Genomic DNA, 12,515 nt, shown 5'->3' with positions numbered 1-12,515 from the left:
ACCACTCCATTAGTTAAAAAGGTCTGACTGCTTGTTCTCATTGCGCTGTACTTTATCTGACTGTTCTTCTAATCACTCTTTCCTCAAAGGAGCTACTTTTAGTTGATAAAGTTCTAGTTTTATGTCCATTTTAGTGTGGGGCCATCCATTCTAGTGTAGAGTGACTCCAAAAGTTGTGGGTAGAACAATCTTGCTACAGAGATGGGAGGAACAGGTTATCTGCTGCAATATGTCCTGCACGGCTTAGGCTTAGGTTTAAACATTGGCTCTTCTTTAGTTGTAAGCATTGTTTACTTGAAGTGCATTTACAGCAACAGTCTAAATCAGAGGGTAGTAAGACTTCTGGCTGCATTGTCTTAGGAGCTCATCCCAAATACTTCTCTCTCCTTTACTGCTGGTCTCTACCCCATTATCGGTTTATTCTTTGTAAAATGTGTTGGTGTATGTGCTGCTAGAGTATTTGGATAGGTACATTTAAAAAAAAAAAACCCCAAATCTACTGCTTTGCTTGGAAACAAGAAATTGCAAATTGAAATGACCCCTGACATAGCCCTGTGCCTCAAAATGAATCAGAAGAGAATGGATATCCAAGATAACTGCACCTCTGTTTGTTTTAATACATGACTGTAGTACTCAGATTAAATTTGACAACTGAAAAATTCATAACGTTTTAACTGTGCTTTACTTGCATATTGATGCTGACAAGCCTTGGCCAGAAAGACTTAGTTATTTAAAAACAAAATATTTGAGAGTAGAAGGGTGTAGAAGATGTAGTAAAATTTATTTCTTGCTATTGAAATCATCCTACCAAAAGTCCTACCCTAGTCCTCTTGTCATAAAGATTTTAAACACGAGCTGAATTGACAGAGAACAATATTTCAGTTTTACCCCTCAGGTTTAATTCAGTTTTTCCTCATTTTGGTTCAGCAACAATTAACTCTATTTAATCAGGGAAGTATCCAGAATTACACATCAAGGACTAAACTGACACCATTCAAATGCTATGGAATAAGGTATTCTGGCTCAGGGAGAACAACTTGAGAATGCGCTACATGACCTTGTCTTTGACTGACACTGGATATTTGTTTGGGATATTTTGTGCATGTGTGTGATATTAGGGTAAAATGTAGAGTAGATCCAAAACCAAGGATATTGTGTCATCATATCTCTATAATTAGTCATGCAGCCAAACCTGAAGGTATAGTTTGGAACTGAAACAAATGAAATTGGCATAGCAGCATTGTATGTCTGTCTGTTCCCCAAGAACAGTTTGCACAAGCATATGCTGCTCAAGCTGTTTCTCTGCTTTTGTTCAAGCTGAAAGTATATAAATGCAATAGTTCAATGAAATATATTGTTCTCTGTACATTTTGCCACCAGTACAGTTTTCACCTGGACAGTCTGGGGTTTTGGCTTGTGTGTCCAGGTGCCATTTTTTTTTTTTTTTTTTAAATGTGAGGTGCAATTGGCAGAGAAAGGGGTGGGACTTTGGGGGAAGAGGAGGAGAAAGGGGTGAGGCCTCGGGGTCTGGTTACCAGCCATTAGAAAGGTGGCAACCCTAGATTAGACAAACACAAATTTACACACATTTATGTGTTGGAATACTAGAGATAAAGCCACAAGAGTTCTGTAAACTGATCAGCAAAAGCACATTAAAATATAAATCACGGTAATGGATGATGAAGAAATCAGTTAATTGCAATAGCAGGTGTAATGTGGTATTGGGCAGGAGAAACGAAGGATATAATCTCAGGTTAACAGTGCTGCTCAATATGGTCTCGCATTTCAGTTAACAGGCCGGATTGTGATACCCATACTCACACACTGAGTAGAACAATGCTCTACTCATAGTCAGTGAGGACTATTCAAGGAGTAAGATACTTCTCAGCATGAGTAAAGGTTGCAAAATCTGGTGCTCAGTAAAGTGTCAGCTCTGTATAGACAGTTCTTATTTTAATTTTTAAATATTTTATTTATCAATAAAATGTCAACATATTGATGCATCTAGAGAAAGAGGGGTGTGGTAAGAGCCTTAATTTCTATGTTTCCACTTTATAGGGAAATAAAAACCTATTAAAGGAACACTGTTAAGGTGCCCAAGTAACAAATAATATCTCTCTGTGTAGCGATACATAGGACAAGAACATCTCAGAAAGTAAACAGGCATTGGTATATTGGTGATGGCAATCATCTTTTAGAATGCAAGTATATTGGTTGGTAAGGGGCTTGCAAAATACCATTGATCAAATTATTAAGGGTTATATAACTGAAACATAATAGTGTCTTATTAAATATTTCAGCAACAGAAAAATGAATATATAAAACAAGATGATATGTGGAGAGATTACATATGGCAATCTTTCACAAAACATAGTTACATATAAACTGGAATTGTTTATATGAAGATGAAAAATGTAACAAGTTTTCATTTGATTTCACATTTGTATTTAGTTATTAACTCATTTTTCTTTTATGTACCTTAAACAAATGTTAAACCAGAAATATAGTATGAACTGCTTTGCACCCTCTATTTTTCATCTGTTGTACACCTGCAAACTGAGGTTTTCTTTAAATAGTGTGTGAGCAAAAATAATTGTATAGCTAAGGATCATGCGGTTCTTGTAATAAAATACTTTTTATTTAAAATTCAACGGGAAAGATCTTGTATAACCTACTAGTTCAAGAAAATATGTTCTATCTGTTCTAATCAACTAAGTTTAGTAAAACTTCCTACCAGGGACACTGGAGCAAATTTTAAGGGGAGATCCTGGCTGGAGTAAAAAAGCTTAAGCAGAACAAACACACTGAGGAGACAGTGTTTGGTATGGAAAGAAGCTTTTTATAGACAAATGCTGTGGAACATCCTTCCACACACTGGGCATCAGGAATACAAACTATCCATTAGTTTTCCTGTTAAAGTAGAGTTGTAAAACTTCATTTTATTGTCATGTCTCCCCCTGCTTGCTTCGTTTCACACTGCTTAACTTGAAGTACTTTTTACATGTACCAAGGTACTGTACCCTCACTGTGAAACATAAACAATGCTATGATAACTAAGAGACACTTTGAGGGGTATTTTAGTTAGTTGCTGATGTGGAAATTGGGCAGAAGGGAATTACATCAGCTAGGCATCAGATGCGCAAAGAATTTATATTTGGACTGCCACAAGGCACTAATGGTGGTATGTGGAATGAATCAGGCATAGAATGTAAAATGTGGGAAGGAATAAAAGCAAACTAAGTACACCTCCTTCTCCTTGCTCTCACTGAAGAGAACACTTTCATCATATTAGTTGTTAAAACTTTGTTTTTAACTAAATCTTATTGTGCAATGATGATACTGAGTTTCCCTACAGTTAAATAGCTTGATAGGTTTCTTTGTTCTTTGCTTCCCTTTAACCCTTCATATGAAAGGTTACTGCCTCAGGCTTAGAATCTACAATCAGGAGAGGTTTTAGTAATATAAAGTATGCCAAGATTAGCAGGGCTGTAGTACCATTCTCCTTGGTTCTTTGTTAGACATTTTATGTCTCTTCTTTACAAGGGTGCTTAGTATTACGTATTCCTCTCTCTCTACCTACATTCCTAAACTTACCAAGGGTCTTAGTAGATTCTCCATCACTGGTGATTTTTAAATCAAGATTGGCTGTTTTTCTAAAAAGATCTGCTCTAGGAATTGTTTTGGGGAAGTTTTATGTCCTGTGTTTTTTACAGGGTGGTCAGACTAGATGATCACAGTGGTCCCTTCTGGTCTTGGAATCTATGAAAACCAATATCTTTATTTCTCTGCTGACATCAACAGTCTGGATGTTACTGTATTCCCAAATTGTAGTGTGGCTGTACCATTTACTGTCTCCTCTTGTATCATTTATTTTTAGTGCTTAAAGTTAAACTAGTTAAACAGAGACCCACCACACTTGACATTTTACTAAGATAATTACTTGGAATATGTCTTGTTCAGAACAGTGTATTTACTTATGTGTGATTATAGAGATTTACATTTATAACACAGAGACCATAGGTCTGGCATGTCTAAACGTCACTGAACCATGCCAGATTATCTGGGGACTGCACCAAATGGGCAAAAAATGAGGCATATGGTATTTTCCTTTATCTTTAATGTGAAGATGTAGCTGCTAAGACTAAATATCTCAGTATGCAGTGTTTCATCTTGAGCCAAGTAGCCTCTTGGAAGCTCACCTGTTAAGATGTTGTTTCTCTGTTACACCTTCTCATTAAAGACATGGGCACTGTGGATCTCCTTTTAGTCTGCTGGTTTTTGCTGCTCTATCTTAGGTTTATCTATGATTTCACTTTGAGTGAGTCTCTCAGCATTTTGCATATGACATCAAAATGGTAGATCCTAACATTCAGTAGTGAATGCATTTGATGTAAAAATGTACCCTCTGGTAATATCCAGCTGTAACATTTGCTGTTTTTAGGAGCTGTGGTTGAGATGGAAGGCTGAGGAGCTAAACCTTATGTTGGCAGTCTACGTATGGACACTAAGGCTTGAGTGAACACGCAATGAAAATGCTTCCTGGTGTGGGCGTTTTTGGGACTGGCAGCACTGCCCGGGTACTGGTGCCTTTGTTGAGAGCAGAGGGTTTCTCCATCGAAGCACTTTGGGGGAAGACTGAAGAGGAAGCAAAGCGGCTAGCAGAGGAAATGAACATTGAATTCTACACCAGTCAGACTGATGATGTCTTGCTGCACCAGGATGTAGATTTGGTTTGCATCAACATCCCTCCACCACTAACCCGGCAAATTGCTGTGAAAGCTCTAGGTACTGTGTTTTCTCTTTTGAGTCAGAGCAAAAGGTTTTTTTGACTGATTGAAAAAACACTTTCTAATAGATTTAAATTTGTTGCTGTTGGCTTGTCAATGCATAATCAGTAGTGCTATAAAAACGCCATTCGAAATGGTGTTGTATTTGGAGCTGGTAGGTGCTGCCTGTCGTTAAAGTGACCTGACACTTCCCATTATAAGACCCTGTTTATAATTTCTCGTAACTTTAACTGTTTAGGCTGAAATTTCCCATGCTGGGTGTCTTGGAAAATTTTAGAAAAAATGGTCAGCTACTTTGGAGAATGAGATTAGGGCAAAATACATTTTGTTTGCCCACGTTCAAAATTTTTTTTACAAGGGTTTAGCTGAGAAGCTCTAGCGCCCCCATGCTGTGGTGGTGCGGTGCTGGCTCTTCTTTCTCCCCCACCCCATCAGGGATTGATTTATTTATTTATGTATTTATTTTGCTGTTCACATAAATAAACAACACAATTTGGCCAAGTGATGAGGTTTAAAAAAATCTGCAGATGCTCAAGAGATTTCTGAGCTTGGGAGCTAAAGTCTTCGACAATTCAGTACTGAGCATGCTCCATCCAGGGGTTGAGCTGGACTTGCCCTGCTCCTAGTTGCTGAGGGCTCCTATGGCACTACACACATGAATTGAAAGCCTGGAGAGTATCTCTTGTTGCTCCCTCTGCTGGCACCTGGCAGCATGGTGTATGAGGAGGAATCACCTTGACTGAAATACAGAGGGGACAAAGGCTGAGCCAAGAGAAGGGTGGAAGAAGTGAACTGGGACAAGAACTCTGGAAGGGGAGGGCTGAGAGCTGGCGGGGAGACAGAGTGATACTGGGACTGGCTGGAGAAGGAGACTGGGAACTGGTTACATAAGCAATTTGAGTTCACCAACTTCCTAACTTTTGACTTCTTGACCTTAATGTTTTTATACAGGGTGGTGTGTACCTATAGATAGTCTTGTAAATCTAAAGTTCGACTTCTTGTTGACTCTTAATAAAGCTCAAAGTGAATAGGTTTCTAGGACTGGAGATTATGTCATGCTGTGTCAACTAGGGTAATCCTTTATTCTCTGCCTTTAAGTAGATTTTTGTGCTAAAGTAACGCTTTTGAAGTAAACATCTCATGCTAACCCTTCTAAGATGTCAGTCAAATGTTTGGGGAGGTGATCTTTGGATTTTGTCTTCAAGTTGTTGTCAGACTTGTATTGAGTGCTTTACTACTGCTAGTCCTCGGTCCCAAGGAACTACTGCGATGGAAAATTTAACATATATGTGAGAATTCGTTGCTTGAAATATGCTAAAATCTCTTCTAAATGCTGTTTAAATGGTGACTGTTTCGCTTGCTACGATACTCTCTGTAGGTTAGATGAATTTATGTGCTTGAACCGTTTCTGGTAAACTAAACTGAACACGAGACAAATTTAGGTTGTTAATAAAACTCCCATTCCTCAAAGGTAAGGAAACATGAAACGGTATCACTCCAATCAAAGAAGGTGAAGAAAATGAAGATGAAATGAAGATTAGTTGTGAGACAAGTGTTTATGTAGTTAATGGAAAGGTGAAAAGAGAGGGACTGATGGCTTTTTAAGAGATTATCAAATATCCTCTGGAACAGCAGAGGATTATTTACTTTTCATTTATTTTTATTTTCCCTAAAGTGCTCTCATCTAAAGACTGTCTGATGTGCCATTTCAGAGTCAATAGGTAATTACTAGTTCTCCTGTCTTTCAGCTTTTTCTAAATTTGTCTAGGATGTTCCTTAAACACATTTCTGGTGGGACCAAATTCCGGAGGCATGCACATACTACCAAGAATGTTCTTCCTTGGTCCAGAATTTTGGACGAACACCTGTTATATGATGGGCTCAGAGATGGCAAGTATGCCTGTTAGGATATCAACATTAATGTAGCAATCATTACATCTAGAGCCTTTTTGAAAGGGAATTGTATATGGCTGGGGGCATAATTGTGCTTTACCAGCTGGGAGATTGGGGAACTGAGAATGGCTAGACTGCTTGCTGTGCAATGAAAGCCAGTCTCGCCATGTCAGCCGTTTGGCCATGGGAGGAGGCAGTGGTGCCAGGTGGCACTAATATTACTTTACATTTTTTTAATTTATTGGTAATCATAAACAGTTAAGCAACAATCCAATAACACATAGGGGTACAATCCTAACATAAGTGACATTGTAGTATTAACTTCGAGCCCTGAGCAAGGCATAGCTGATCAATGCCTAGACAGTAATTAAAATTAAGACCAGCATGACTAATAAGTAACCAGTAAGGCAAGAAACTATTTTACATTTATGTACCACTTTTCATCCCAAAGGATCTAAAGCCACTTCATAAAATGTCTCTCACATTTCCCACAACTGAAATGCAGCCACCTCTTGATAGAATGCCTCAGTTTAAGGTAGAAAGCAAAAAGAACCATATTTAACTGAAATGGCTTGGGAACTTAGGGAGGCAGAATATTAGAAAAACCCAAATTAGAATTTGTTCAGGACACCAAGAATACCTACCGCGCTGATCCTTTAAAGAGTTGCTCTGTGGAGTAGATAAAGAGGGAGCCATTCATTTGCTCTCTTGGGTGGGTTTTTACGTATTTGAAAGATAAAAGAGATCTTTGTGATGTAAAGTCCATCTGGTTTTGTGGGATAATGTGTTACAAATACATTAAATGTATGTTTGTCTTGAGGTAGACAGAAAAGGGCTCTATTGCTGTTTTGCATTTTTAGATAATCCACCTTTGTCATTCCTGGAGCAGGTGTCCTGTGACGTTGACCAAGTATATTACTATTACCATCTGCATACAGCTTTTCCATCTCCTTATCGCAAGCAGCGGGAGGATTTTTGTGTTTAAGAGCTTGTGTAAACAGGAAGTACCAAAATGAAGGAAAGCATTTTGGACTGAGTTTATCACATTCCTGCATAGACAGAGTTGTCACACGTTGGCAGGACTTCAAAGCAGGCAGGATTTCTTGAGGTTTGAAACATAGCTGGTCATTTAATTGTGATTATGATTGAAATTGGAATTTGCTCAGTCCCTCCCAAATGCCTGTGGAGGACAGGGCAATAGAGGAGCATGCTTCTAGTTATTGATTATACATCTCCATGAAGTATATCCACATGCACTTCACTTCACACTGTTCAGAACTCTTGAAGAGCCTGTAGACTAAATGACGCTAGGATTCTTTAAAATTTCCTTTGATAGACATTTTAATGTAGGACAACTAGCAGTACTGGTTGTGGTTGGATCAACATTGTCACTTGCACATTTGGAGGCAGGAGGGGCAAGCTGAAATGAATCTGGTATTTGTGAGAAGTGCTGGATAGACAGTTCTGGAAACTGCAGCCATGTCAGTTAATCACTGAATAGGTGCGTCAGGGATTGGGGTTGTAGGGTTGCGGAATAATTTTCCTGCAACTCAGCTGCCAGTGTGCACAAGACCTGACCTTAAAGGGACCACCCCACACAGGAGCAAGAGGGGGAGTTTATTTTGTATCGCCCTGAGCCTTTCTGCTGTGACTGGCCAGAAGTATGTGAAGTGTGATCTCAAAATTAAAAGATTGACCTGCCAGCTGCTTGACAGATTACTGTACAGCCTTCAGGTGACTTTTAGTCTCTAACAACCTGGGCCAGAGGTGGGCAAACTTTTTGGACCAAGGGCCACATCGGGGTGCGAAACTGTGTGGAGGGCCAAGTAGGGAAGGCTGTGCCTCCCCAAACAGCCTGGCCCCCGCCCCCTATCTGCCCCCTCCCACTTCCCACCCCCTGACTGCCCCCCTCAGAACCCCCGACCCATCCAACCCCCACTCCTTGTCCCCGACCACCCGCTTCCAGGACCCCCTGCCCCTAACCGCCCCTTCAGGACCCCACCCCCTATCCAACCCCCCAGACTGGTTCTGGTTCTCATGGGAGACTTCAGTCACCCTGATATCTGCTGGGAGAGCAATACAGCAGTGCACAGGCAATCCAGGAAGTTTTTGGAAAATGTAGGGGACAATTTCCTGGTGCAAGTTCTGGAGGAACCAACTAGGGGCAGAGCTCTTCTTTACCTGCTGTTCACAAACCGGGAAGAATTAGCAGGGGAAGCTAAAGTGGATGGGAACCTGGGAGGCAGTGACCATGAAATGGTCGAGTTCAGGATCCTAACACAAGGAAGAAAGGAGAGCAGCAGAATACAGACCCTGGACTTCAGAAAAGCAGACTTTGACTCCCTCAGGGAACTGATGGGCAAGATCCCCTGGGAGAATAACATGACGGGGAAAGGAGTCCAGGAGAGCTGGCTTTATTTTAAAGAATCCTTATTGAGGTTACAGGGACAATCATCCCGATGTGTAGAAAGAATAGTAAATATGGCAGGCGACCAGCTTGGCTTAACAGTGAAATCCTTGCTGATCTTAAACACAAAAAAGAAGCTTACAAGAAGTGGAAGATTGGACAAATGACCAGGGATGAGTATAAAAATATTGCTCGGGCTTGCAGGAGTGAAATTAGGAAGGCCAAATCACACCTGGAGTTGCAGCTAGCGAGGGATGTTAAGAGTAACAAGAAGGGTTTCTTCAGGTATGTTAACAACAAGAAGAAAGTCAAGGAAAGTGTGGGCCCCTCACTGAATGATGGAGGCAACCTAGTGACAGAGGATGTGGCAAAAGCTAATGTACTCAATGCTTTTTTTGCCTCTGTCTTCACTAACAAGGTCAGCTCCCAGACTACTGCACTGGGCAGCACAGCATGGGGAGGAGGTGACCAGCTCTCTGTGGAGAAAGAAGTGGTTTGGGACTATTTAGAGAAGCTGGACGAGCACAAGTCCATGGGGCCGGTGCATCCGAGAGTGCTAAAGAAGTTGGCGGATGTGATTGCAGAGCCATTGGCCATTATCTTTCAAAACTCATGGCGATCGGGGGAGGTCCCAGATGACTGGAAAAAGGCTAATGTAGTGCCAATCTTTAAAAAAGGGAAGGAGGATCCTGGGAACTACAGGCCAGTCAGCCTCACCTCAGTCCCTGGAAAAATCATGGAGCAGGTCCTCAAGGAATCAATTCTGAAGCACTTAGAGGAGAGGAAAGTGATCAGGAACAGTCAGCATGGATTCACCAAGGGCAAGTCATGTCTGACTAATCTAATTGTCTTCTATGACGAGATAACTGGCTCTGTGGATGAAGGGAAAGCGGTGGACGTGTTGTTCCTTGACTTTAGCAAAGCTTTTGACACAGTCTCCCACAGTATTCTTGCCAGCAAGTTAAAGAAGTCTGGGCTGGATGAATGGACTATAAGGTGGATAGAAAACTGGCTAGATTGTCGGGCTCAGCGGGTAGTGATCAATGGCTCCATGTCTAGTTGGCAGCCGGTATCAAGTGAAGTGCCCCAGGGGTCGGTCCTGGGGCCGGTTTTGTTCAATATCTTCATTAATGATCTGGAGGATGGTGTGGATTGCACCCTCAGCAAGTTTGCAGATGATACTAAACTGGGAGGAGTGGTAGATATGCTGGAGGGTAGGGACAGGATACAGAGGGACCTAGACAAATTGGAGGATTGGGCCAAAAGAAATCTGATGAGGTTCAACAAGGACAAGTGCAGAGTCCTGCACTTAGGACGGAAGAATCCCATGCACTGCTACAGACTAGGGACCGAATGGCTCGGCAGCAGTTCTGCAGAAAAGGACCGAGGGGTTACAGTGGACGAGAAGTTGGATATCAGTCAACAGTGTGCCCTTGTTGCCAAGAAGGCCAGTGGCATTTTGGGATGTATAAGTAGGGGCATAGCCAGCAGATCGAGGGACGTGATCGTTCCCCTCTATTCGTCATTGGTGAGGCCTCATCTGGAGTACTGTATCCAGTTTTGGGCCCCACGCTACAAGAAGGATGTGGAAAAATTGGAAAGAGTCCAGCGGAGGGCAACAAAAATGATTAGGGGACTGGAACACATGACTTATGAGGAGAAGCTGAGGGAACTGGGGATGTTTAGTCTTCAGAAGAGAAGAATGAGGGGGGATTTGATAGCTGCTTTCAACTACCTGAAAGGGGGTTCCAAAGGGGATGGCTATAGACTGTTCTCAGTGGTAGCTGATGACAGAACAAGGAGTAATGGTCTCAAGTTGCAGTGGGGGAGATTTAGGTTGGATATTAGGAAAAACTTTTTCACTAGGAGGGTGGTGAAACACTGGAATGCGTTACCTAGGGAGGTGGTGGAATCTCCTTCCTTAGATATTTTTAAGGTCAGGCTTGAGAAAGCCCTGGCTGGGATGATTTAGTTGGGGATTGGTCCTGCTTTGAGCAGGGGGTTGGACTAGATGACCTCCTGAGGTCCCTTCCAACCCTGATATTCTATGATTCTATGACTGCCCCGCCCCCATCCACACCCCCGCCCCCCTGACAGGTGCCCCGGGATCTCACGCCCCCCCCCGAACCTCCATCCCAGCCAACTGCACCCTGCTCCCCATCCCCTGACTGCCCCCCGGGGCCCACTCCCCCTTATCTAACCCCCCCCCGGCCCCGGCTCCCTACCACCTTACCATGCCGCTCAGAGCAGCAGGACTGGCTTATTGGAAAGCCTGGGAGGTGGGCGGCCGCAAGCCATGCTGCCCACGTGGCGGCGTGGGGAGGAGGGACAATGGGGAGGGGCCGGGGGCAAGCCTCCCCAGCCGGGAGCTCAAGGGCTGGGCAGGATAGGCCTGCAGGCTGTAGTTTGCCCACCTCTGACCTGGGCTGTATATGAACTGCTGAAAGGCTCCATATCCCAATAATAATTCCCTGAGGTATCTAATGTGCACGCTCTTTCTTCAAACTAATATTAAAATGGCCAAGACTAAATGGATTACAGCAGAGCGAGAGCTCTGCTATAGTTAACCTTAAGACCAGCTTTCTGTTTAAAGCTCAACCCTAAGTGCTTTAAAATGTACATGGTTACTTGGATTGCTTTGAAATTTGATGTGCTTCATGGGGTTTCCGGGTTCTTTCATGGATCCAAATTTGGGGCCATTTGACCCAGGGTTTCCTAAAATGCAGCCGGGGGCGGTGGGGAGAGGAGAGACACAGACTTTTCTTAAGGCTGACAGATTCTAGCAACTTATTTTTGCTCACAAATAGAGATCAAACCCAGGGCTCAGCTCATCGCTCCAGGGTCCCAAACGCTTTAGGGTTACCCCAACAGAATGCAGCCCTTTGGGGGGAAATCACATTAAAATGTTGTTTGATTGGAAAAGTTTACTACTTTAGGCACACTAAGACTCATGAGCCTATTCTCACAACTTAAAGGTTACACTGAGCGTGCACGGACAAAGAGTTAACAGGATTGTTAGCCCCCATAGTTCCACATGTGGTGGGTAGCTCAAGGGGATCAGCAGTCGTACTTTGAACTTGACCTACCCAGGTAATATCAATTTGAGTCCCATGTTGGGCAGAAATTTGGAAAAGGCAGGTTGTGAAAATCTGCCTGTCAGGGTTTTTGGATTTGTTTGTTTTTTGGGGGCGAATGCAAGTAAAATTCTTTGAAATCTGCTGATGAAAATCACTATATAAAAGCTAGGTCTTTTGATTATTGTCTAGCCATAACATATCTGAGGTAGCATATCCACTGCAAGCCTCAGTGTGAACTAAAATGGTCTAAATGACCGTTAACGTCTATCGACAAACACTTCTTTTTCTGTTTAAAAATCTAGCAAATTAAATAGCAAAAAACTTCATTAACACAGATTTAAGGTTGCCCAG

At 42.3% G+C, this 12,515-nt stretch overlaps 1 protein-coding gene across 3 annotated transcripts in view; it reads left to right on the top strand.

Annotated features, from left to right (window-relative positions):
• The window catches only part of GFOD2 (Gfo/Idh/MocA-like oxidoreductase domain containing 2), a 50,295-nt gene that overhangs the window by 15,876 nt on the left and 21,904 nt on the right, over window positions 1-12,515 (top strand). For 2 of the 3 annotated variants that reach the window (XR_012154448.2, XM_073307224.2), the window contains exon 2: window positions 4,442-4,785. The exons of the other annotated variant lie outside the window; for it this stretch is intronic. Coding sequence is in view for 1 of the 2 variants with exons in the window: in XM_073307224.2 (XP_073163325.1) it covers window positions 4,527-4,785 (259 nt within the window). In the remaining variant the exon portion in view is untranslated. The remainder of the gene's footprint in view (window positions 1-4,441; window positions 4,786-12,515) is intronic. 3 annotated transcript variants of the gene reach the window in all.

The sequence above is a fragment of the Lepidochelys kempii genome, chromosome 12 (assembly GCF_965140285.1).
Source record: "Lepidochelys kempii isolate rLepKem1 chromosome 12, rLepKem1.hap1, whole genome shotgun sequence".
Classification (NCBI taxonomy): domain Eukaryota; kingdom Metazoa; phylum Chordata; order Testudines; family Cheloniidae; genus Lepidochelys; species Lepidochelys kempii.
Note: the sequence above shows the minus strand (reverse complement) of the source record. Positions and strands in the feature narration are given on the sequence as shown.